The sequence below is a fragment of the Eretmochelys imbricata genome, chromosome 13 (assembly GCF_965152235.1).
Source record: "Eretmochelys imbricata isolate rEreImb1 chromosome 13, rEreImb1.hap1, whole genome shotgun sequence".
NCBI classification, from domain to species: Eukaryota; Metazoa; Chordata; order Testudines; family Cheloniidae; genus Eretmochelys; species Eretmochelys imbricata.
The window spans coordinates 2,362,409-2,389,401 of NC_135584.1; the positions used below are offsets into that span (position 1 = coordinate 2,362,409).

Sequence of the window (26,993 nt, forward strand, 5' to 3'; positions counted from 1 at the left end):
CACAATGCCCCGCACAATGGGGCCGCCGGGGCCTGAGCCGGAGCCGAGCCTGGCGGGGCCCGGGGGAACGGGGTGAGTGCGGGGACCGGGGAGGAGCCTGCCAAGCCACGCCCCCCGCCAGCGGGCGTCTCTCCGCGCCGCCGGGGCCAGCCCGGACCCCCCCCGCGCGGGGCTGTGGCGGACGGGGAGCCCCGCGCGCGGAGCCGGTGCCGCCTCCTGCCCCCGAGCCCGGGCCGTGGAGCCCCGAGCCCTTCCCTGGGCGGCGCGAGAGCCCCGCCGGCCTGCGGCGAGCCCGGGCCCGGGAATCCGCCTCCACGCCGCTGCCCTGGTCCCGCTCCGCCCGGGGTGGGCCTGGACTCCGGGGTTGCGGGGGGCGCAGAGAGCTCGTGGCTCGCCGGAGCCCGACCTTGGCCCCAGCCCCGCGGCTCGGCGGACGGCCTCGGCCCCCCGCCCCCATGGCCGGCCTTCACGGCCCGCTCGCCCCTGGGTCCGTTCTTCCGCGCCAGCGCCGGCTGCCTGTCGGATCTCCGGCCCCGCAGCCCGCGCTTCAGTTCTGCCCTTTGGCCTCTCCCAAACGTTGTGCCCGCTGTGCAAAAGGAGCAGGTGGTAACGGAGGGGCTGGTTAGCCGGCCACCAGTCCGGGACACTGGTCATGGGGTCGGCGGTGTAAATGATGAAGAACAGGAATATAATTAAACGCCAGCCAACGTTCAACATGGTTTTATGGGACATGGGCCTTGTCAGATTTGATTCCATTCTTTGGGAGAAGGGAGGAAGGAGTTGAGTTGATGAAGGTAACTAGATAGGCATGGTGAGGGAGGTAGTAGTTATTAATAAAGATGTAATATATGCAGTTTTGTGAGGTATTTAACTTATAACTGCGTGGCATTTCATTTTTAAAATAAAGCACTATACAAGATCAGTAAATCACATGTTGAATAGATTAAGAACTGATAGCTTCATGGTATTTGTTGGTGAGGAATCATCATCAGCTGGAGGTGTTTTAAATGGGGTTCTGTAGCAATCGGTTCTAGGTCCGATGCTGTTCAACATTTTCATCTATGATGTGGAAGTGACTTCTAAATTACTGATAAAATTTTCTAATGACACCCAAATTGGTGGAGTGGTAGATCCGGAGGAAGACACGGCTGCTACACAATGCAGTATGGATTGGTTGGTAAACTGGCCCCATTTCAATAAACTGTGTTTTTTAATACAGCCAGAGTAAAGTGTACATTTAAGAACGAGGAATGCAGGTCATACCTACAGAATGGTGGGGAACTGTGTCCTGGAAAGCAGTGACTCTGAAAAGGATTCAGGGTCGAGAGTGGACAAGCAAACAACATTAGCCCTGCTGTGATACTGTGGTAAAAAGGGCTAATGCATTCTTTTGATGTATAAACAAGGTATAATGACTAGGAGTAAGGGGATGCTATTTTACCTCTGTATACAGCATTAGTGAGACAGATACTAGAACACTGCAGGCAATTCTGTTGTGCATATTTTAAAAAGGATGTTTAAGAATGAGAGGGTGCAGAAAAGAGCACAAAATTATTCAAGAGCTGGAGAAAATGCTTTTGTGAGGGATTTAAAGAGCTCAGTCTGTTTAGTTTGTGAAAAAGAAGGTTGAAAGATGACAATTATAGTGTATAAATATCTTCATGAAGATAAAATAATGGGACACCTGCCAACCAGTAGCTGACCTGAAATGTGGGATTCCTGAACACACTGGGAAAGAGGAGGGGGGACCAGCACATTGCTACTGGATTTTAGAATTGGGGTACCTTAGCTTCTTTTGTATTCTGTCTGTCTAATAGGTGTCTGGTAAAGTTTTCAAGCTATATAAAAACAAATTTTCTTTCTTAGTATGACTTCAAAACATGCTTATAGATACTAATTCTCCTGGAGTCCTCCCATCCCTACTATTTTCCATCCTGTCTGAGGGAACTATTTGTAGTGTCATGGTTTCATCCTGTATCCAGGGCCAATTCTTGTCTCATCTATTTATAATGTTCACTGGGGCTCTGTCTTAACAGAAGGACTGGATCTTTCCCTTCCTGGCTGCAGATCTGGCCCACATCTGGCACTGCTGTTGATGTGTGGGTACAAAGTTCCTCCCTCATATGCAATCATTGAGAAGGGGTTAGAGAGTTTGATGCTATTTTAAGAAGAGTTTCTCATGTTGCTAAATTTAAAGGAGGAGGATATACTCCACTGTGACTTTGGTAAAAACAGCCATTCAAGTTAACCCTTCCCTGCCACATGAGGTTGTGGAGATGTACAGGCAACAGTGTGAAGGCAAAAGAGGGGACAGATTGAAGACAAATCTCCTATTAGAGCTGTAGTGAGAAATCCATGAGAGTTTTAATCTACTAGCAGAAACCCTCCAAGAGGAATCAGAAAATCCATAAGAATACTGTCAAATGTGTAGTTTTGCTGAAAAGCAGATGTTTTGACTGCCCATGATGATGTATAAGATCAGGTCAGACTATAAAAGGGGGGCTGTCTGTCATTACAGCAGGCTTGTTGATCCAGATAGCCGGGAACAATTCCATGTATGGTAGAAAGAAAATTCTAAGACTAGTCAAACTCTGAAACAGAGGCAGCCTATATCAGCCTCCCTCAGAGAGTCATATGTGCTTGTCTTATTGACCCACTTAGAGAAACACATATTTGCTCCACGGGAGCTGCTTTTGTCAGCTCACCCAACTGCTAGGGAGCTGTAGAATACCAAAAATAATAAATAATTGAATTGTGGAATTTCTGCAACAGATGATGCAAGAAGGGAAGCCCAGCAAAGCCCAAGAGCAAATCAAAAGAGTGAAATGTATGAAGAAAGGGACTAGGATGATGAGGCGATGTTAGCTTGAAGAAGCAGATGAGAAAAAGATGACAAGCTTACAGCTGTAGAGGCATGACCAGCCACTATGTTCAGAGGAAATGAATTCACCAGGCAGCAATGATGACTTTTAATACAGTAGTTTAAGTTATGTGATCAGATAATGGTTGTTACGTGGGAAAGTTCTAACCCTCACCTCATTTTATTCATAAAAGATTAGTACAAGTGCCTTTAGGACCCCCATGAGATTAAGGGAGGAAGAGGACTGGTGAGAAGGTGACCTGAGACTGGAGAATAACTTTCTCTCTCTCCTTGGTAGCCCTCTGTGCTAAGAATGCTCGAGCCTGTTAGGAACATTTCTCCTCACAGAGTGGATGATTGGCTAGCAGGGTGAATCTTCCATCCAGATTTTACCAGAGTGGAAGCACTCTCAAACCAATCCCTTGTACCAGGCCATGTTGTATTGTGTTTATTCAGAACAAAATGTAATCAAGAGAAACAGAGGAGAATTTCTTATGTCAGTGGACCAGCATAATATGAGTGGCTTCATGCAGGCTGTTGCTAAGGCATATTTGTACTCATTTGGGTGCGCAGCTAGAACGATGCAATACCCTCACCCCGCCTGTTCTGTTGTTTCAGATGAAGATTTCTTGCTGTTAAAGTCATATCATTGCAAAGGTTCCAGCTATACTGGGACAGTGTAACAGCAAGTCACCAACAGGTACGAGTTCTGCTTAACATGGCCCTGTTCTACTAGGCCTGCCATGACGGCATTTTTTACCAGTGTTCCTACCTGGATTCAAGATGCAAAGCAGGAGGAGGAGGAGACAGGCTGGAAATTAGTCCCCAGGCAAAGGGGTCGAGAGGCTGAAACTCAAGGCAAGTGCCAGTGTGAAATTTCTGGGACCTCCTTTACCAATGTGGACAAGCTGAGAACTCACACGTTCACTCATACGGAGCAGAGACCTTACAACTGCCCTCAGCTGCACTGTGGGAAGGCCTTTGCATCCAAGTACAAGCTCTATAGGTAGGTGACTATGCTCAGTGCCTCTAATTAACAGTTCTCTCCCCTCATAGGACAGGGAGAATCCCACTACACTGGGGATTTGTCATATCTAGTGACAGGGTGGAGGAGGGAAAATCTTTGTTACCTTGCAAGTAAAGTGCAGGTGTTACAGAATTTCTTTAGCCCCTTCCATCTGAAGACCTCACATTACTTTAAAATTTAAGGCCCAGGATAAGTATCTTCTGTTTTATTGATGAGGATATTGAGGCACACAAGTTAATCTTACAAAGCAAACAGTGGAAGGCCAAGAATAGCATTCAGGTCTCAAATCCTTGTCTAGTGCTTTAATCACAAAGACCATTTCTCTCCCACTTAGTAGTCAGCCATGAAGAGCCAGACTTTGGTGCTGAAGAATGGGATGGGATCATTAAATTTGCTAAATAAGTTCACTGTGAAGATAGGCTGGATGGATCAAGGTTTGAGACGGTAAAGAAAATCCATCTGAGCTTCAAGTAAGAATTCAACCCAAATTGGTAGTGACAACAGGTTACCACTCTCTGCTGGCTGCTTCTGAAATGCACTGCTGGTCTCACTCCAGTCCCCAGTAGACAAGTGTCCAACACAAAAACTACCAAAGTTGGCCCTAGCTAGTTACCCTGGTTGGCAGGCTTAGTAGAGAAGGCAAGAACTGAATGGAAGACTAAAGTATACTTGTGTAGATGTGATGCCTTCAGTTAGGACTGAAACAACTTAAAGGGCATTGTGAGGGAAGTTTGAAATGCTATTGCCCATGATCCTTTACTGGTTTTGTGGATGGAGGACTTGTGCTTCTAGTGCTGTCAATGCAACCCCTTTAAAAAGCTAAAATTTCACATGAGATTTTAAACAAAGAAATTTTGGAGGGAGCAGGGGGAGAGCTTGCAAAAGCAGCACTTACTGTGCTGTGGGTTGAACACTATCCTAACTTTCCTTCTCTGTTTTCCTCACACAAGGCACATGGCCACACACTCTGCCCAGAAACCTCACCAGTGTATGTACTGCGAGAAAATGTTCCACCGGAAGGACCATCTCCGCAATCACCTGCAGACTCATGACCCCAACAAGGAAGCCCTCCACTGCCCTGAGTGTGGGAAGAACTACAACACCAAACTAGGCTTCAGGCGACACCTGGCTATGCATGCAGCTGCCAGTGGTGATCTGAGCTGCAAAGTGTGCCTGCAGACCTTTGAGAACACTCAGGTCCTCCTGGAACACCTCAAGGCTCATTCCAGGAGGGCATCTGGTGGAGCAAAGGAAAAGAAGCACTCGTGTGATCACTGTGACAGACGCTTCTACACACGTAAAGATGTGCGGAGACACCTTGTGGTGCACACAGGGCGGAAGGACTTCCTGTGCCAGTATTGTGCTCAGAGGTTTGGGCGGAAGGACCACCTGACCAGGCACATGAAGAAGAGCCACTCCCAAGAATTGCTGAAGATCAAGACCGAGCCAGTTGACATGTTGGGTCTCCTAAGCTGCAGCTCAGCTGTAGCAGTGAAAGAAGAGTTGAGTCCAGTTTTATGTATGGCATCCAGAGACATGATGAGTGGTAAGAGCTTTCCTGGCATGCTGCCTATGGGCATGTACAGTACACACCTCCAAGCTATGCCAAGTTCAGGGATGCCCCATTCTTTGGTTCCCAACTCTCTTCCAATGGGAATGAGTTATCCTCTGGAATCTTCTTCTCCTATCTCCTCCCCACCACAACCTCCTCCGAAGTACCAGCTCGGATCTACCTCATATTTACCTGAGAAACTACCCAAAGCAGAGGTGGAGAGCTTTCTGTCAGAGCTTCCTGGCAGTCTGTCTCTCTCATCTGGTGAGCCTCAGTCCTCCTCACCTCAGCCAGTAACTCTGGACGAGACTCTGCTTTCCAAGAGCCCTGCTAACCTTTCAGAGGCTCTCTGTGCTGCTAACATGGATTTTTCTCATCTTCTGGGCTTCCTCCCCCTGAATCTTCCTCCATGTAACCCACCTGTGTCATCAGGGGGGCTGGTCATGGGCTACTCACAGGGGGAAACCCAGCCATTGCTTACCACTTTGCAACCTCAACCTCAAGAATCTCCTGGAGCTGGAGGCTCCCTGAACTTTGGTCCCCTTCATTCATTACCCCCTGTCTTCACCTCCAGCTTGAGCACAACCACCCTGCCACGTTTCCACCAGGCATTCCAATAAGGTGACTGTGGCACTGGTTAGCGGGTCTTCCGCTAATACTTGCTCGGAGAGCCCTAAAAATGCACAACTCTTGTACTTCTCTGCTGGGATGTGAAAGCTTTTGAAAGCTGTTCCAGACAGAACGATTCTGGTGTCTGGAGGGAGCACTTGTAGACTGGAACAGCAGATATCCCTGTGCATGTCCCAGTCCTCTAGAGTGAAAAGGTTTCAGCTGTATTTTTTTTTTTCTAATTTTTAATCTGTGAATCGGGAGCCACACTTAGCACTGACCTTCCCTGAGGTTTTGGAGCCTTGTTCCTCTTTGGGAAGGGATTGAATCTGAGGAGTTGGGGCTGTTTCAGCTTGGGCAGACTTGGACTAACCTTTTGAAGAGTCCAACTTCCATTTTGTGTTACCACATTGCAATCCTGGCATTACAGCCAGTACCTGCAAGTGAATCAAGAGGAGGGGCAAGTCCAGAGACCTATCCCATTTGGAACAGACAGGAGAAGAGCTGTCCTTCCCCGTTACCCCCATCCCATCACCTACACAGCTCATGCCATTTTGCATCAGTGTTAAGCGATAATGATAGCATCAACACGATGGATGCAGAGCACCTCATTTCTTTTTGCAGAGCCATCAGATTAGACTCATTCCAGTGAATTTTTTTTTAAAAACACATGAGTCTCTTTCAGTCATTACAAACATAGGACACACCAGTGTACATCGGTTTTGTATCTGGTGTAGCTAGAATACTGTTTACACAATGAAGTCAGGTTGCACTGATTTCTCTTCACTTGTCACCTTTTTCCCCCATGGGGAAAATAAACTGACTTGGACTACTTCAGTCTCTGCCATTTTAAATGGTAGTTCTTTGCACATTCCCTTTGACTTCCCATATGTGTCAGAGGGGGATGGAGCAACTTAGACATCTGGCTCACTTTCATGGTGTATGAAGTGAGCCCTTTTAAAAACACCACAACCACACAGATCTTGCCTCTATATTGGAAACCAAAGCACGCAAAAAAGCAAGGTTTAGAGCTAGTAGCTGGCAGCATCAAGTGCTGTCATACAGGAGACCCAGGTTTAGGAGTGATCTCTGGGCTTCTGCTCCATAGGTTAGGCATGGAGATGAAGGACAGTGTATGAGCTGACATCTTTTCTGCCACCATTTGCCAGGGTCAGTGCCCTCCTGGCTGATCCACAAAACGGCATCAGGAGACATATTTTGACCTCCACAGTGGGGTGATAGCATGCAGGAGTCAGGAGAAAACAAAACTGGCCCTAGTTTTGTTTACACTTAGTCACTGTATTTGAACTGTTTCCCCAACACTAATTGTCCTAACAATAGCTGAGGTCTCTGGGATTACAGTCCCCCTTCCTCTCCTCCAGCCTGGAGTTGTGGGCCTTTTTTATTCCTCCTTTCTCCTGCCATACCCCCTGAACCCTGGGTTCCACTTCCCTTGCTACCCATCATCTACAGCCTTTGAGTTCTCCTTTGTGGGATCTCCACCTACTGATAGCAAAAAGGTTAAACTTTTAAGGGTCAGTGGACTCCTAGTCTGATCAGCTCCGCATAGTCTCCTGTTCACATCATGCTCAGTAGCCCATAATCTTGGGTATGTTAAATCCAGCTATATTTTAATGCACATCTATGAACACAGACATGCAGCTTTTCGTACCTCAGCATGTAGGAGCATAACAGGCTAAGATAACCAAGGGAGTTTACCAACATCTCTCTTTACAAACCCCCCAAAATAGAGACCTACCTCTGTCCTGTTATCGTAACTCCATAAATGAAGTCAGTTACTGTCCCCCTGCATTCTCTTCTTTCCCTCTTCACTTCAGCTGACACAGTTTTTGCTTTTATCTTCAGCCATTTGTCTCAAACCCAAAGCGCACAATTAGTTCTGTTTTAATTGCTCATAGGCCTGGCTCTTCCTCCACTTTACTCAAGGATTTCCTATAAGTTTTTAGTAATGTCTTCCTAACCCCAGCTGGTGAACCAGCTAAACCTTGAAACATAAGGAGTGATAGACCTTGTCATTTAAAGTTTAGCCAGTGAAACTGCAAATGCTACTTTCGTTCATATCAGTGTAAGTTTTTACCTCAGCAATATCCTGTGAAAATGAGTTTCCATGGATTAAAAGTAGTACTTTCTTTTATCCATTTTCAAATGTTGCCTTTCAAATTTCAGCAAGTGCCTTCTTTTAATTTGAAACAGTAAATAGGGGGATCTCAGCTGGTCTTCTCTTAACCATTCATTATTTTTAAATACCTCAGTCATGTCTCCTATTTTTCTCTTTCCAAATTAGTTTCACAATTTCACTTTAAGTCCGATTCCTGTCTTTTTTTATATATATATATTTTTTAAAACAAAAGCAAAAATGGGAAAAAACTTGAGAGGTGATCAAAACGGAAAGCGTTATTTGGATTTATGCAGTGCCGCCATAATTTTTCCTCATCTCTATATTTTTAACATCTGATTCTCTTTTGGGGTTTTTTTGCCTTCATTGTACTTTGAGAAGAGGTTTTCACTGAAATATCTTCAGGGGTAGCCAAGTTTACAGCCAGGCAAATGCCTCCATTTTCTACAAATACTCTCTCAAAGAATCAATGGAATTCATTTAACTAGTTTTTGCACCACTTGGTTTGCTTTCCATGGCTATTCTAGCAAGCAGGTTTACAAGCATGTTCATATATAAAATGATTAACCAACATTAGGGAATATATTAATGGAAAAGCAAGTCTGGAACTCAAACCAACGGTTTACATTGGGAACTTGATGCAAAGATTCATCCTGACCCATAACAGGTCCTATTGAGTTCAATGGATATAGGATCAGACACTAAGTATGCAGATAAGATTAAAATGCCAAGTGTTGCAAATACCATTGCAGACACAGAAATAATGCAAAAGATCTAAAGAGATGGGAAATAGCTAAATGAGATTCATGCAGGACAAATGCAAGTTAAAACATCTTGGGGGAAATAAATTGGAGAGGAGATATTTGGAAAGCAATATTGTGAAAGACTAAAGGGGTGATAGAGGACAGCAAGTTAGATGTATGTTTACAAAGAAATGTGACAACAAAAAAACTGTGGGATTTTAGACTGGATAAAGCAAAGCATCAGTTCATAAGAGGAATAAATATCTATAACTGGGAAGACCTCATCTGTAATAATTATACTGGCATGTATGTAGTAGTTTACATCTGTATGTCTCCTGCCACTTACAACTGAATATCATTTGCTCCGTATATAAAATAGGGATAATGAGACAGAGGTTAAAGTCAACATCAAAAGTTCAGAAGTGCTTTTTAAGAATCTACATTGGGCTTGCTCAGTGATAGAACCCATGAATGAACTTCTTGACTTCAGCCCTGCACCATGTCTGATCATGCTGTGTCCTAGAATACTGTATGTTTATGGACACCACTGTATACCAGAAGGGCATAGACAAATTGAGTTTCAGAGGAAAGCAATTAAAATGGGAAAGTGGCTGGAGGGGTTCATTTTAAAAAAGAAATTAATAGAAATAGACACCATGTAATGACCCTCAAATTTAAAAGACCTAGGAGAGAGAGAGAGGAATTACTGAGGATAGTACACAGGGGAAAATAAGGTTAAATAAATAAAAGGGAAAGTTTTGGTTGAATAGCAGGAAGGACGTCAGTCTCCCAATGGAAGTTAAGATGTTTCAGACCAAACTGGCTCAATTTTAGTACACATACAGTAAGGAATAACCCTGCACTGCCAGGGAGGTGGGCTTCCTAATCTTCCCCAGGCTCAGATTTCTAGAACTGGGAGAATGTCACTCACCTAGATCTTTTTCCTGAGGGGTTACAGCTGGTTCAAGAACCCTTCTGTGTGCAGGAAGTGTAAATAGGAAGAAAATGTCCATTACTTTGCATTTGTCTATGCTGAATTTCATCTCCCACTATGTTAGTGACTTACCTAGTTTTGCTAGGTCTTTCTTGAGTGCCTCATAATAGGGCCTGCTCTTTAACCTGAATAATGTTGGAAAATCACCTCCCTGTTCATCCTTTTTTCCAGGTTAAGTAGATGATAGATTTGATTACTTCTGTTTGGAAACAGCTCTTTGTTCTTTTAATTCCTTCAGCACTGACAGGTGAACAGCAGCTCTCTAGGTGACTTACTGTAATTCATTCTGGAGTTTCCCCATCACTCCTTTCTGACATTGCTTCTTCACCTTCACTTCCTGGAAAAATAAAATCCTGCAGAAGGCATTTCCCATTGTTTTCTGTGATGAAGACTGGTGCAAAAAAATCATTTAAGATGCTTTCCCAGTCTTCCTACACTCTGGTCATCCCTTTTACTCCCTTCCAGACCCACTGATTCTCTTATGGGCTGACTCTTGGTAGTTAATTGCTCTTCAGGTTCCCCCTTAACCACATTTTGATAATAATTTTCAGTTGACCCAGATTGTAGGTGGTTTTCTTCTCCGTAATGATCTCAGTAATTATGCCCATAGTCCAACATTGTCACCCCAAGTCTCTTTAAATTACAACAGTTATTAGACTTACTGGGCTTGCATACACAAATCCTGCACCAATCAGGCGCCTAGTATCCAGAATGCTCTATCCTGGAAACAGATTACTGTACAAATTGATTAATCTCCCTAACACACTATAAATGCACTTCTCCCACAAAACAGAGTGGAACCTGCTTATAGTGAAATGGTTTGCACAGGACTGTTTCATTAAAAAGGTCTTTCCATCCTAGCTGGTCAATATTTCTTCATCTCTGCTCCTACAGCCACTTGCATCATTTTAATCCCCTCTGATGTATATTTTAATCTCTGCACTGAGAAGGCTGATACCTGGGATTCTGAATACGGCTCACTTGATTTTTATACTGTGCTGAGAGGCAGTGTTGCCTAGTGGATAGAGCACTGAATTAGGACTCTGGAGACCTGAGTTGTTTGCAGATCTACCACTGGCCTGCTGGGTGACCACAAGCAAATCACTTCTCTCTTTTTCTTAGTTTCCTTATCTGTAAAATGGGTATAATGAGGATACTTCCCTCCTTTGTAAAGTGCTTTGAAATCAATAGCTGAAAAAGCACTAGGTAAGACATATGTCAGTAATAATACCTAAGCGTTCTTTCCTTTCACAGGACACCCTTGTTTCCAGTCCTGGACCTGTTTTTCCAATGTTATTGGATCTGTCCCAGGTTCTCACTATACTGCCCAATAATGAGTTTGTGTTTGTCTACCTTAAATCTGTAGAGTGACTTTCATTTCCTCATCTTGTTTTGGGCTTGCTTTATTCTTTGAGGATGCCAACAGATTGCAAACCAGAACTTTTGTTTAGAATCCAGCTGTGCTCTGAGTCACACTGTTTTGGCACGATTCTCATTCCATCAGCCTCAGCAAAGGCGAGAGCTCTTACCTACCACAGCAGTTTGTTAATGTACAACCATCCGATCTAAATACCCAGAGCCATCTCTTCCCCACACTTGCATAGACTGCTTCTTACTATACACTTCCTCTCCTCTCTATAAAGGCAGGTTCAGCAAAACCCTTTGAGTTGATCACCAAGGATATTAGACCTTCAAAATGGAGAACACACAAGAATTTACTACTTGGGATTTTTTTAGTTTTCTAACTGAAAGTACATTTTGCTTCCTATGTTACTAATAGGGTACTTGAAACTATATGTACAGTCTTAAGAAAAAAATCTGAGCCGTATCTCCTCATACATGACAGCAGGTGCTCAGTTCTTTTGTATGCTGTATATGTCCCTCTCCCACCCATGCAATCTTGCTTCCCACCAGCCACATTTACAGAGTGAACACAAAACTTGGAAAACATGGAAATCATTTTAAATTATGTTCTCACAACATGCAGCAGGAGAAACCAGTGGAAGTGAGCAGGAAACATAAAGCCTGACAGAAGAAAACTTAAGAGAATTTGGGATTTTATTTTCATTTATTAAACAGGGCAGTTGCACAACCCTCAAAGTGAAAGCATCTGAACTTCCTTATTTTTTAAGACAAGCATATTTTAACAAATTCTTCCACTCCATTGCTGTATTCTTAATGATTAGCACAGGCACTGCATCTTATTCTGAAAATGCTATAAAATCAGAACAGGTCTATTGCATAGGATATGCTGAGATGATAAAGGGAAAAAGCTCTGTGTGAAACAATTTCTGCAGTACAGGAATACCACAACATGTCACTCAGAGAATGGGTCCCAGTTAAATTAAATATCCAGTTGAAAAGACCAGTTCACATTTGGCATCTGCACCAGCAAACCCAGTTTCTTTCTGCATTTTGTTGTTCCTTTTCAAGGTAATGTACCATTAAGGTTTCCACTTGTGGATTTCACCAGCACATCCTGCTGAGAGATGTAGCCTTTGGCAAGTTTGGAGAAAGAGTTGAAATTCAGGTTCTTTCTGAATGTTGAAGTCTGCATAGCAGATTCGATTGCTTATGCTGGAAGCCTCATGTCTTGAGCTTATGAGTTCTCCCCACCCCCTTTTTAGTGCCTCATTAAGTTCTTGATTTTTTTTTGTAGTTTTCCCTAATAACTAGGAGCTGTTTTAGAAAGTTTTTGTAACATTTGTATCAATATTTTACTTTAACAAGGATATTTAACTAAAAAAAAATGAAATTTGCCTTAGTGTAGGTTCAAAAACTGGGTGGTGACAAGAGGGAGAGTGCAGGGAACTTCTGGAAGCCACCCAGATTCACCCCTCGAAGTATTCAAGCTCTGAACCTGCAGCTGGAGGAAAAGCTACAGTAGCCTTCACAGCTATGGCAAAGTCAGGCTGAGGATCCTCTTCAAGACAGGGTGAACTTTGTCACCAGTGGAACAAATTCTGCCCTCAGGTTCCAGTACACAGGAGTGGGACCTCCGAGGGCAGTATTTGGTCCAAAGGCTGGGAGCACCCCTTTCCGAAAGCAGCAACTTGGAATTTCTCTTCTACTGTAGCTGGGGTGGAAGGGAGTCAGCATCTTTTTTCTTTTTCCAGGGATGCAACTCAACCTTTTCCATGCTGCACTTTTAGAGCACAAGTTCCCAACTTCCATTCCTACAGCCACAGCTGTCAAGGCCAGCAGCTTCCCCTCCTTACAGCTGGATTATTTTTTTAAAGAAACTTTCTAGCACTTTTTTTTTTTTTTTTTTTACACACAGTGAATAACCTCTTTTTATAGGAGTATTTTTGTGCTTTATATAAAACAAGGTTTTAAATTGTAAAATATCAAGTGCCATTAGGAAATGTACAGCTCATCTCTGTTAAATTAGCTTTTCCACTGTCTTACAGAATTAAGTCCAAGATGAAAGGGCTTTTTTATAATGAAGTTTATTAAAAACGTTTGAACTGTCTGCCTTGAACTTGCACTTTTTCCCTCAGAGGCTGAAGCCCAGTAGATCACAAAGCTCCAATTCTCAACATGGATCTGAATGTACTTTTAATTTCTGCCTTCACATATATGGAGTATGTCTGAGCAAATGGATAAAAAGGCCGTTCTCTTGTGTGTGTCTTTATGGGGCTGGTTCTGTTTATCTCGTATCAATGAAGGGACAAGAATACAGTATTTTGGAGGCTTACATTTAAACACCCTGGCCACTTGATTAAAGCTATAGCTACCAGCAGTGTTGAAACATGACTGTTGCTGCTATTAAGGTTTTAGCACCATTTTCGTGACCAGAGTGAACAAAACTTTTGTTTACTTTCAAGGAAGCAGGCTAGCTAATTCCCCCATCTATACTATACAAAATCAGTCAGAGCAGGAACCTGTTTATAACACTGTTATCAATGCAGTATCAACTTGTAGTGTAGGCTGGAATTGTACTCAAGTACTGAATGAGATTAAAATACGCTTAGGTCATACAGCCACACTGCAACACTAAACCACAGCAGGCAATTTTCACATTGGTGTCCACAGCCTGCTTGACTTTGTAGTGTAGATAGAACCTGTAACGCTTCTCAAAAAAAATCCCTGTTAAAAGTACTAGCGACAACCTCGTTTTGACAGTTTGTTGGTAACGCAATAAACTGATATGGCAACAGAAACGGATAGGTTCTGCTGAAGCTTTTAAATCAGGAATCAGAAGTTACCAGAGGGCAATCCCTTAAGCACCAAGTTAAACAGCTATGGTATCATAAATAATACTTTACATGTAAGGCACTATTAAGAGCACTTCAAACACGAACATTTCACAGTACCCATGTTGGGTGTCATCTCCATTTTACACAGCTTCCCTGGGTCACTGGTCTCACCTAAGTAACTTGCACAGCCACACACAGCAACTCATTGGTAGAGCCAGGAATAGATCCTACAAGCCTGGAACTAGTTCTGCTTTAAACCCTACACAGTCCTCCCTCAGCAGAAGCTAAGAGCTCTACAAATGAACCATGATTTCCATGGAAGTGAAGAATCCAGCACCTTTCCTCTCCAGAGACTTCTAAAGTAGTCTGCATTTCTTAAAAGCTTCACTAGCCCAACAACTGTGCCTAGATCCAGACAAAATAACTGGGAATGGTGGGAGGAACCATGCATCCTCTCAGAAATTTCTCTTCATGAACCTAAAACCTGGGTTAGTCACTTCCTAGACTTCAAATTGCTGTTTTCCAGGCTAAACAATGTTGCCGAAACCCCAACAGAAGAGTCAGATTGCCACTTATTTACACACTACCATCGAAGCAAACCATTAATTGATCTATGCAGGAAGGCAGGTGCAGATCTAATTTCTTAGCTTGACATTCCTTTCTCCCTAACAAAGTTTCATGTCTTATGTTGTACAGCTCAGCCCAGCCCAGGTTCATTGTATAGACAACAACAAATTGTCACTTCCTAACCACAAGTCAGTCTGTGGTGAGCCCTGTAGGGTCTGTACATCACCACCATAGTAATCAGAGCTAAAGATGGAGATCCAGCTCTCCTCTTTTGGGAACGGATACTTTTGGGAGACTTGGCCAAAGAGTGAAAAGACAGCCCCTGCCTAGCCAGGCACTGAGATTTAGGGTGAAATTGCTGCTTTAATAAATTCACATGCCTGCACCATGCTGCCACAATATTTCTGAACTCAAACAGCTCTTCCATCAAATCTTCATTCACTTTACAAATGCGATGCCTAATTCCTTAACCCCAACCATAGGAGGCAGAGGAGTATCCTCTCCATTGTACAGCTGACAAAACTGGCAGAGAGAGGTTAAGTGATATGACTAACATCACACAGGAAGTCAGTACTATAGCCAAGAACAGAACCCCAACTCACGTTTTAGACACAGGATTGTGCCTCAGTTCCCCTCAGTACGAAGAACATGCTGCACTGGGAAGAGCCTAAACATTACCGTGAAGTTTGCTGGAGTAATAAAGTGAGGTTTTCTCCCTAAGTAGATTTACATTGTACTTCCTATTGCAATTACACAACAAGCTTTATTGTCTTTTAAGAACAAAAGATTGGGTCAAAACAGATGTTATGGGAGAGAAGACCATGAAAGGCTGCTTACACAGGACACTAGGACAACAGGACGATGGAATATTTATTTACAATAGGACACAGAATACATACATTAATTAAAAATACAAAGTAGAATACAGAAAAAAACAGGAGGGAGGGAAGGAGGGGAGAGAAATTAATGCAGGCTGAAACTCTCCACTAGGAAATCAACCAGAATCTGAGAGAGAGAGATATTTCAAATTAGAGATTACTAAGGATCCCACACAACTAGTGTATCCCATACCCCCTGCCCCCTTTTCATCCTTGATTCCGGGCTGGGTAACTGAAGATTATTAGGTGAGAAGCAATGCAGAGAAGAAGTTGAATGGTTTGGGATTCTAGTTCTCCATTCTTCCTGCTTGCGGAACAAAAGGTCACCATTAAAAGTAAGAACCATTTACACAGCCCCAATGCAGACTGTTAAGGTGATACCCACGGTATAGAAAGCCTCAAATGTGTGAGACTCACTTAGCAACAGAGAGAGGTTTTGTTTGGAGTCATGTCTGTTCTGTCTAAATCGTATCACTGTCGCCTGTGACAGAGCAGAATATTTGGAGATTTTTTTACCCTGTCCTGTTGAAGAAATAAAAAGAATTCTTATAGCTCTGATTAAAGTCACCCCATAGATCTGGGGATGGAGGAAGGCTTCACTGCAATTTGGGCCTAGATTTGCCAGCGGCCATAGTTTTGTTTTAAATGAGTCAAATAAAAATTCAAATGTATTTTTAAAAGCGCCTCCCATGGCCAGAGCCAGGCATCCAGATATGGGAAAGGAGGAACCCCCTATAAGATAGCACTCCTGGGCTATTCCTGAGGGCTCATCACATTTGGTAGCGAAGAGCGGAATACAGGTTACTGAGGTGTGAATCTTCCCTGCTCCCAGGAGGCAGTGTCTGAGAACAGGAGACAGGAATGGAGAGCGGGACCAGCCAAGAGACAGAGTAAGTGGGATGTATACCTCCCCTTTAAGAAATAGAAGTGGGAGGAAATCCTCAGGAACCACTCACTCCATCTCCTTCTGGCCATTATGCACTTTGTAGTAGACGTCCCCAAAATGAAGCAGAGATTTCTTGGCACTAAAGCAACACAGTAATGAGTTTCTCTACACAGGGCTTTATCTAACCTCAGAGGCCTCTCCTAATTAGTAGGGCTGTCCCATTTCCTCAGATGGCCAAAGAAATTAATGGAACAAAACCATGTGGCAATCTCATAAATGTTCTCCAGGGTACAGGGCCTTGTGCTCTAGAATCAACAATTATTTACGCTGCTCTGGTACAACTCCCATGTTCTGCTTCTTCATGCTGCCAGGAAAGGTGACTCAGCTATTCCAGAAGAGAAGCACTCCTGCCCTCCTCTGAGCCCCTCCAGTTTATGCATCTGGGATGTTATACGCTGTCCAAAAGTAGGGGGAGGGAGAAATGATGCAGAGGGTTACGGTTCCCAAGCCCTCTCAGAGTGAAATTGCACTTGCCGGATTCTGAATGGCACCTCCATGGAACTGTAAACCAGTTGGAACTGAAATCACTGTAGTCAAAGCATGCCAGACGCATTCATGCAGGGGAAGCTTTTGAGATCCTCCTAGCTCACTATGGACTGAAGCACCCTCCACCTCTTCCAAGCAGAACCAAAGCAGGAGACAAACCCTGTGTGTTATTGGTCTGAAGACTCTCCCTGAACCCAAGTGCCATAAGGGCTGAAAAAAAAAAGTTTCACAAATGTTTCCATTGCTGTCTCAAGTCCATTCGTTATTCAACAAACAAAAGAATGAATGAGCAAAAAAGGGGCTTACTTACATAGAGGGGTATTTTTCTGCTAAAAATCCCTCAAAACTGGAATAAAATAATAAAGTTAAAATGCAAGGTATCTACACACCCCTCCCCCCAGAAGTAGCCCCAGAATCCATGTACGCTGTGCCAAAAGTTACATTCCAAAATGAGTAGGAGTTATTTATTTCTCTTGTCACTCCTCCATTGGGTTTTGTTTCCTTAAAGAACTGGGAAAGGATCCCCTCTTCCTTTCCAGGAGGAAATGCACACAGAGATGTCTGCTTTGTGCTGAGTCTGTGCATCTTCAGTCTATTTTCACCGCAGCATAGATCTTACGGACAAACATGTAGGCTGCGTAGAAGCCAATGGTGCCAGTGAGGAGCCAGAAAGACAGGACCATGAGAGCAGTGTAGCCAAAATAGAGTAAGGAGGGAATGAACTCAACGATATCCAGCTAGAATAGATGAGAAAAAGCAAAGTGAGCCTTAATACAAAGTGATGTTAAGAGTCAACTCCCCAGCTCAGTCAATGGCCTATTCCTTTTCCAAAAGAGGATGGTCGGGGGAAGCAGAGTGAGAAAAGAAAGCACTGGATAAGTTGGACATGGAAGCTAAATTCCTCCCCCCTTAGAAGATGGAGCTCCCTCCAAGTCATAGCTGGGATTTTCACTCCAGCTGGGGATGATCCCCCAAAGGCAGGGTTTGAGAACATTAAGCAAATGTTATTCCCCACAGGTGGATGGAGGACAGACCGGAGTCTCCAAGTACCTAAACCTTCTTGAACTTGAATAGTGTAATTAACAGAATCATCTCTAGGAGACACAAAAAAGAGCACTAGACAATGAACGAAAAATGATACTGCAGAGAACAGCCATGCACTGGCAGGTGGGATGGACTAGAACCAGATGACCAAATAAGTATTCTCTCTTCAAATTCTACTATGCCCTCAGGGAAGATAGAGCTTTTACACAGCGGGGACTGACAATACCTTATTCACGAAGTAAAAGATGGCATAAATCAGTACATAGAAGGCAGATCCTCCAGACACCAAGAAGGTCCTCCACCACCAGCGATAATCCTGACACAGATAGAAGAGAGAGACTGCATTATTTCAAGGACTTCATTTCCCTCTTGGGCTCCTAGGTACACATGACCCACAGTGCCTCCTTGGTCCAGATGGGGTAGGGATTATCCCCCGAGGCAGGCAGGTTACCACCATTTGGGGATTCATCTTACAAAGAAGAAACTACTATGAATCATTCCCAAATTGTCTTAAGTATATCAAAGAACAAATAATGAACAATGAAACAGAAATCCAGCCCCTTGCCAGGCCCCTGTTGTGGCATATGCCATGGGAAACAAGACAGAGTTCTCCCACAAATATCTGCAGATTGGAGGTATTTCTCCAGAAACAAATTTTACTTGAAACGAGTCTCCCTGAACCTCTCCTTTGCAGCTTCCTTTGAGGAAGAGTCTGGGCCCCATCCTGCAAGGTGCTCAGCAACCTCACACCCCCTGAAGTCTGTGGGAGTTGAGGGCATTCAGCACCTTATAAGCTTGGGCCTCACATCAGCAGACTAGACTTCTGCGCTGATGTAACAATCAAGTAATAGCGCTTCTTGAAAGACACAAGGTCTGTTCACAGATCGCTACTGAAACTGCAACGGGGTATGTCTCACCTCAGCACAGAGCTGGAAATATACCATGACAATGCTGATTTGGGAGCAGGATACCACCAGGATTATAAAAACCAGGAAGAGAAAGCCAAAGAGGTAATAGAACTGGTTCTCCCAGATCGCCTGAAACAAAGACAGCATAAGTTCCTCACACAACACTGCACCAGAAGACGCTGGTGCAAATCAATAGACAATCTAACTTTTCACAGCAGCTGACCCAAGCAACAGTAAGTGGTTTGCTCACTGCTAGGGTGGGTCTAGCAGATACACGAAGCCTGGTATACTTTACAACATGCCTTGAAAGGCGTTAGGCTAGAAGAGCAAATTCACAAAGCTAGGCAAAAAATAGCTGCCTGGACTCTGAAAAGTCGAGGGAAAGGGGCCAAACAATCGCAGGGACACAGTATGAGGTGGGAAGAGCCACCATGGTGACACCTTCCTTCCCAAGATAAGGGTTCTTGCTCATGGGGCAGGTCTTTGTTCTCCACAGTAACAAGACCCCTGTAGTTTCTTCTGGTCACTTCCATGTGAAGGTGAGAAATGGGAAGGAACTACAATGGTCTCCTCTGAAAAGCTTCACACCTGTGGTTTCTAATTTTTGTAGCAACTGTGAGGCATCCCTTCACCCTGGCTGTCCTTAGCCAAGAATAACCAAGAAGATTCTGTAGGATCAAATCTAACCCACGACATCTTCCAAGAGTCCCAGCAAGAAAACAGCCTGAAGATCTACGCTCCAGTGCTTCCCATTCACAGGGCCCCAGAGGGGCAGCAAAGCAGTTACCCACTCCCTGCATGCACACACCAAGATAGGTCTACTCCAGGTGGATAACCCCTCTCTCCTTAAAGGCACAATGCAGCAGTGGTAAGATTCTTATTTCAAAAAGAGGTGGATTTGGTGCTTACACTGAAGATGAAGAACAGTTCAATGAACATGGCTCCAAAAGGGAGAATGCCAGCCATAAGAATCCTATGAGTGAGGGAGAAATTCTGTTACCACCAAAACATGACTGTCTTTACTCAAAGATTAAAAAAACCACCACCCAAACCCAGATACACTTAGGGTCAAAGGATACTGCTGGAATAAGTCTCTCACAATTAATTAAAATGAGCAATCCCTGCTTTCTTGGCCTTCATAAATCTCATTAGGTAGGTGGTTAGGAGGTACTAAGCTACAGACCAGGGTACATTTACTATTTCTCTAAGCAGCACAATGTTTCAATGAGTAAAGTGGGGTGCAGTGGGAGGGGCAGCCCACACACCTACAATTCACCTGTGATGTCCAGAGACCACCAGATGGCTGCCTTGTACAGTGGGCAGAGGGACTTGGAGTCTAATAAACTACCAGATTTACTACACATTTGCAACTCACCCAACGAATCTGTTCATGTACCACCTCTGCTCCGGGATCTGCCTTGGAATCTGATTGGTCCGCACAGGATTATCATATGGCTGTTTGCGAAATCCAAAATAGTATCCCAGGTAGACCAAGGGCAAGGAGATACCGAACCACATGCAGAGCAGGGCCAGCATGGTGGGGAAAGGAACCTGGAACCATAGCAAGCATCACCACTAGGGTCCTAGCAATTCTACCCACTAAATTCACCAGTGCCAACAATCAGATGAGGCTTTTCAAAGTCCAGCTCACCAACCAACCACAGGATGTCAGTGAGGGACCAGAGGTGGCTCCTTGTCACATCCTGGGAATGCTTTAGGTTCCACCATTCACTCTGGCTTTAAATTAGCTCTGTTTCTGGGAGCATGGATTCCCCCACAACTGAAGATCCTGATACCCCCAGTCCCTCTGAATCCTGGAGGAACTCAGGCTCTGGCCATTTTTAGACAGCAACTCAGTACTGACCATACAGGACAGAGCAATTAGAACCTAAATCCAAGAGGCTGTGTCCCACAGCAGCCAGTTTTATCTAATCTCTCATTCTCTCATCTTCCCACAGGTAACAACCTCCCCTGCAGCATCTTAGCTACAGCTGGAAATGCAGCTGGTCTGGGCTCCACCCTGCCTGAGGTTCAGGTATTCTTTTACCTCTCCCTGGAGTCCTCTTCACATCCCACCTGTGTCCAGGGACAGCTTCAAAACACCTCAGGGTGTGCAGGAAGGTCCTTTTCAACATGCACTTATTTGCTTTTTTAAACTGTTCCTGCCTTTGTGTGTTTGCTTGTCAGACTGTCGCTCTCCCAACGGGCACAGCCAAGGGGAGTCCCTTCACCAGGGCATTTGCAGCTGGAACACTTCCCTTAAACAGCATTCCAGACCCCACCAGCCTAAACCTGCTTTAAACACTCACCATTACAGGCCCAGCTCTTGACTGCAGACACCTCCATAAACTAGAGGAACCCAGAGATTAAGTGCCCTCCCAGGAACCCTATGAGCACCCTACCCAGCCAGGTTTGCAAGGAGAAGTGGGTACATACCGCTCCAGAGGAGTGCTTCCCCCATATGAAACAGTTCAGGACAAAGCAGATACCGAAGACTACACCAGGGTACAGGGTTGCCGTCTGTGGGAAAGAGCACATGTTAAAAGAGAGAGTCGGAGCTCATTATCCCCCAGGTCACTGGTCCCCAAACTGTGGGGCATGCCCTCCCGGAGGCATCCTCCTACCCCTCCTGGCCTGGGTGTGTGTGGACACATTCCATTACCAATAAAAGGGGGCGGGGGCATGAGCACAAGACAAAAAGTTTGGTCATCACTGCCCCAGGTGATCTTAATGCGCCCATCACTGGGGTAAATTAGGTGCAGAAAAAACACCCCTCTGCTTCACGCATGCCTGAGATCCTACCCCCATGCCCTTCTGCTTTATTGTGATCCATACCCAAAAGACCTCTTTCTTGCCAGGATTTACCCGCACAGAGCTGCCAGGACCCCAGCCCCATACCCAGCTTCTCTCTATATGATACAGCTGGCCAATGCCCACCTGCCCAGCAATGCCTACAGCAGGATTCTTAACAGCTACCAAAAGCAACAAGTGTATTCTGCCTTAGGAAAACATGGCAAAGAGACTCCAAGAGTCACTTACACAGAAGGCCCCTTTCTTCCATCTGTGGCCTTTCAGCGTCCGATAAAGACGGCCAGCGGAGAACCCACCAAAAACCCTGGGATGGAAAACAGGAGAGAAGCCAGTTTATCTCCCATTACCTGACAGGCAACAGCATCCCAGCATAAGGGCAGGAGACACACCTACCCCATGAACATGAAGAGAAAGCAGGCTGTAGTCATCAGGGCGCCCCGGCTAGAAGGTGACAGCATCCCCAACATGGCAACAACTGCAAAGCAAAACACAAGAGAAAGGTGGCAACCGATGGACGTGCTCTAGCGAACACTAACTAGAGGAGCCCCGGTTCGCACCATGGAGAATCCAGCAGCCTGGGATCGCTTCACCTCCCACACAGAACTTGTTTTCTCAGGTCATACCTGAGACCAACAGCCTCTGGTGACCAGAGACAAGGAGGGAGTTAAGACCCTTCCAAGCAGCACCAAGGCTTTGGTCTCAAATAGGAGCAATACATGTCAAACCTCTTAGTGTTTCTAACTACGTTAACAGGTGCAGCTCAGGAAGACAGTGTGTGCTTTACCTTTTAGAGTCTGCCCACAACCCCACCAGCCAGCCCAACACAGAGCTCTCAGATCACAGGTGGACCCCAGTGTCCAAACCACTCAAAACCAGCTGACACTACATAGAAAAATATGGGTTCTTTCCTTAGGGAAAGGCACCTAGAAACCTGGAACTACTGAGTATGGCTCTGTAGTCTGAATCTGTCCTGAAACAGGACAGCGCCAGCAAATGAAGAGGCTCAAACCAAGACAAGGGCAAGTACCACCAGCTGCTGAAACTCTGCCGGTGATCAGGCCTATATAAGTCAGATAATTCTCTTTCCCCTCCTGTTAAGGCTGCTCAAACCCAGTGGTGATACTCACAGATAACTATCAAGATCATGCAAAAGAGTTGAATTCCAGAGCCCAGTAGCGAGCTGAGAATCATGGGATATTGTGGAGGCCTGAAGACATCTCCATGCACAAGTTTCCAACCAGATTCCTCCATTGTATCTTCCTGTAGCAAAACCAGAAAAGGGGCATTAAGATTTTATCACCCAAATGGAAACACAGGCTCCTTCGGGATGTCACACTCTCCCAACACCAATTCCCTTTCAGGAAGTCCATCATTCTGACAAGAGATCCTGCATTCTTTTTGGGTTTTAAACTGAAGGTCTCTAAACACAGCTTTAGATCTGGACTGTCACATACCAGGACATGTGTTTACTGAGCTAATTACTTACTCAGTAAGTCTGGAAGAGTTTAATCAAGTCAGTGGTAGTGATCCCCCAGCAGCTTGGCTGAGCAGCTCAGCTGCTGAATGCACCAGTAGCTCACCTAACCATCCGATCCTCCCCATCAGTTTATTACAGAGAGGCCCCTCCCACCTTCAATAGTGCTTCTAACAAAGTGGGGGTGGGGGAAATGCATCGAGTCTTCAGAGAAGGGCCCCTTCCCACATGTTCTGGTTTTACACAGCTCCCCCCCCAGGAGAACAGATACATTTCATACAATGTCATCTTCCTTGTTGTAGTTGGCAATGTCCTTCCTGAGAGTGCGGATAATGATCATGCTGAGAATACCTAAAACACACAAACCCAGAGTGAATGAGACATTGTTATAAGGCTCCCAAGTAACCCTGCCTTGCTACTCTCCCAGATGCTACAGAAGCACAACTCAGACTCATAGTTCCTTGGCTCATTCCTTCTATGCGTGGTCCCAAGCGACATGACTTAGGCAACGCAGCTGCTCTCCCAGAGCCTACTCCTGCACCACTGTCAACTGGAGCTTTGCCATTGCCCTTTAGTGAGCACAGGATCAAGCCCTCAGGGCAAAGAATAGTATTGATGCACAAACAAGGCCATGTTGTCTTTCCAGGTTTGTTCCCAGTCTCCCTACTAAGCTGTGGAACTCAAAGGGGCAGAGAAAGTTGCACACCAATACTCGTGAGCACGGTGCGTGGCAGAAGTCAAAGCGTGAATGGACTCCTCCACCACAAAGTCCAGTTGGACCATACAAGAAACAAGAGCCAAGGGCTGACTCCAAAAGGAGCTGCCTGGGGTGGGAGTTTTACACAAACTGACCCTTGGCAATACTTTTTATTTACTGCTCCTATTTGGGAATTCAGACCTGCCCTGATGTTTAAAACAAGTTCCTGACCCCCAGTGGCTAGCAATGGGGAGATTAACCCCCCACCCCAAGGTCTCACTCACCTGAAAGGAAAAAGACAACCACGACTGAATTAATGATGGAAAACCAGTGGATCTGCACATCACTCATGGTCAGGTAGGTGTCCCAGCGAGAAGCCCATTTAATGTCACTCTCCTGGAGGAACAGAACAGCATGTTCGGAAACTGATAAGACACCCCAAAAGCCATCAGCTCCCCCTACTCACTCATCACACTGTACCCGCGCACCATTCATTACTCCCCTGTCTGCAACACGGACACCCATGGCACTTTTCTTTCTGGAGCCCAGCACATGGTCCTCCCTCATCCCAGGGTACAGGTCAGCCACGTCCCTCCTTACTCCCTCACCTCCCAGTGGACAGAGTAGGTGAAGAGCAGCTGGTTCTTCTTAGTGGGATCTATCTCCTGAGGGGCTGAGCCTGCAGCTTCAGGCAGTATACAAGTGCCCTTCTCATCTGCCTTCAGATCTACAGGAGAAAACATCCACACATTGTATGTACCACATTAGCATTTCCCTCCGCAACACAAAGGGAAGGGCAATCAAGCTTCCCCCAGACATCTAAGGCACAGTCTTGTTCTTACCAAAGAGAGCAGAATGCACTGAGGGGACAGCAAGTTCCCTTCCTTGGTGGCTGAGCGCAGCTCTGCATTGTTCAAAAGCTATCCTTTCACCCAATAAATGACCAGCATTCATACACCCTGAAAGGAACCCTGGCTAGGCCCCTCCTTAGCTGGAGGGATGGAGGCTATAGAGACAGAGCCTCATAAGACAGGCATTTGGAAGAGAAATAAGCAGGTGGATCCTCAGCTCCACCAGAAACACTGAAGACCCATCAACCCCCCACCTCCTCCCATGCCCAGGGAGGTAGCAGGATCATAAGAATTAGCATACTAGATCAGACCAAGGTCCATTTACTTCCATCCCCTGTCTCCAACAGGGTCTGATATCTGACGCTGCTTCGGAAGGTGCATAGGATAACAGAACCCATAGAGTTTCATTCCAACCCCCAACAGCAAGAGGTTGCTCGTGCCCTGAAAAAGGTGGACTTATATACCATCTAAGAAATTTTTTAAAATTCCATCCAGTGTAGCCATGGACGTTCTCCTTATCCATATAAATGTCTATGTCTGCTGTCTTTTTGAACCTTGTTAGCCTCAGTGAAAGCTGATGGCAATGAGTTGCACAGGTTAATTATGCAAAATTATATTTCCTTTGATCAGTTTTCTCATGTGGTTCATTTCAGTTTCAAGCACATGTCCCACTGCTTTTGTATCAGAGCAGGTGCTTTTATTTACTGGGGCATATTTCAAAATCCCTCAGTCCAATGTCCAAGTCTGCTTTTCAACTGGAACTTGCCACCTGGGATTTAGGTTCCTTTTTGGACCTGCAATGCAGGTGGCAGTGACTGTAGGGAGCTCTGCTGCCATCCTTACAGGCCAGGGTAGACTACATAATTTACCTTCAAGTTTAATGCTCTGGGGAATCACTTCAAACCGCACAACCCTGTAGGTGGGCTCCTGATTCTCCTCCACCTCCTCTCTGTGGTAGTAAAGGATGAAGGAGAGGTGGTTGTGCAGGTAGAACTAAAACAGATTGACATTAAAAAAAAAAAAGAAGTGTTAGTGGCCCAAGGGAGAAATGGACAACACCTGGGGCAACAGCTGCACATTCCCCAGAAGGTTAAGGACTCCAACAGCTTCAGATAATCTGGGCTACGCAGCAAGGCTGCACTCTCAGAGAGAAGGAACAGGATCTCTCTTCTCAGTAACTATCTCAGGCTTTTGATCAGAATAAGAACGACCATGTTTCACTCCATTTCAGATCAGGCGACCAGCGATCTTCTAAGGGGCAGAACCCAGCCAACCATTCAACAGCATTTTGCATGGTACGACTCCACTAGCAAGAGGTGCTCCTTTGAACTTACTGCTCTACAATGTTTCTGTAAAAAGAAAAGGAGTACTTGTGGCACCTTAGAGACTAACCAATTTATTTGAGCATGAGCTTTCGTGAGCTACAGCTCACTTCATCAGATACATACCGTGGAAACTGCAGCAGACTTTATATATACACAGAGAATATTGGTTAGTCTCTAAGGTGCCTCAAGTACTCCTTTTCTTTTTGCGAATACAGACTAACACGGCTGTTACTCTGAAATGTTTCTGTAGTACACCAAATACATATACTGCAAGGGGTCCTGGCTGTCACATGCTTCTTCAAGGCAACTGCATCCCCGATCGTATATGGGCAAAGCACAGCAGCTCCATAAAAGCACAGAAGGCTTCCCTCATCCACAAGAGCTTAAAGGTTCCCAGTGATCAGAAGCGCATGTGCAACTGCACACACAATTACAGCATGCGCACGAACAAACGACGAGTCAGGCACATAGCTGGCTATTGGCACATGCAATCACTGCAAATGCAATGCAATAATGGTAACTGTGCTTGCAAACTACACCTACAACCGCACACAAGTCTGAAATCTCCACAAAGTAGCCAGGTGGCTGTTCTTATAACTTGACCAATGTCTTTTTATTTTCCCTACTATTATATGCCCTTTACCCACCTCCTTAAGCATATTTGTTTGCGTCACACTGGATTTTACTCAAGTGAATTCTGATTTTTGCTCTCTAAACTGAATTAATACACTCTCCATGATTGTATTCCAGCCAGTTCCTTTTGTTAATAAAAATACTGTGAGAAATACTCAGTGGCATTTATACAAGGAGCTCAAAGCAAGTTACAAGCGTTAGATAATCCTCACAGCACTCCTGGGAAGTAACTACCACCACTTTACAGAGGGG

At 45.0% G+C, this 26,993-nt stretch overlaps 2 protein-coding genes across 3 annotated transcripts in view; one reads left to right on the forward strand and one right to left on the reverse strand.

The window, feature by feature from the left end:
* Positions 1-26,098, forward strand: PLAGL2 (PLAG1 like zinc finger 2). Of its 2 annotated transcripts, XM_077832512.1 has the most exons (5): positions 1-72; positions 3,479-3,866; positions 4,838-5,433; positions 20,909-20,985; positions 26,015-26,098. In XM_077832512.1, the coding sequence occupies exons 2-5, from the start codon at positions 3,604-3,606 to the stop codon at positions 26,036-26,038; spliced, it is 960 nt and encodes a 319-aa protein (XP_077688638.1). In that variant the 5' UTR covers positions 1-72; positions 3,479-3,603; the 3' UTR covers positions 26,039-26,098. The 2 variants fall into 2 exon arrangements, with proteins under 2 accessions (XP_077688638.1, XP_077688637.1); XM_077832511.1 differs by lacking the exons at positions 20,909-20,985; positions 26,015-26,098 and having other exon boundaries at positions 4,838-13,394.
* The window catches only part of TM9SF4 (transmembrane 9 superfamily member 4), a 26,068-nt gene continuing 14,616 nt past the window's right edge, over positions 15,542-26,993 (reverse strand). Inside the window, exons 6-18 of the mRNA XM_077832510.1 lie at positions 25,653-25,776; positions 24,541-24,659; positions 24,217-24,328; positions 23,516-23,586; positions 22,889-23,021; positions 22,155-22,236; positions 21,990-22,065; positions 21,387-21,470; positions 20,326-20,501; positions 19,860-19,923; positions 18,960-19,079; positions 18,269-18,358; positions 15,542-17,735 (exon numbers count right to left, since the gene is read on the reverse strand). Of these exons, the coding sequence (XP_077688636.1) occupies positions 17,586-17,735; positions 18,269-18,358; positions 18,960-19,079; positions 19,860-19,923; positions 20,326-20,501; positions 21,387-21,470; positions 21,990-22,065; positions 22,155-22,236; positions 22,889-23,021; positions 23,516-23,586; positions 24,217-24,328; positions 24,541-24,659; positions 25,653-25,776 (1,401 nt within the window). The 3' untranslated portion in view covers positions 15,542-17,585. The remainder of the gene's footprint in view (positions 17,736-18,268; positions 18,359-18,959; positions 19,080-19,859; positions 19,924-20,325; positions 20,502-21,386; positions 21,471-21,989; positions 22,066-22,154; positions 22,237-22,888; positions 23,022-23,515; positions 23,587-24,216; positions 24,329-24,540; positions 24,660-25,652; positions 25,777-26,993) is intronic.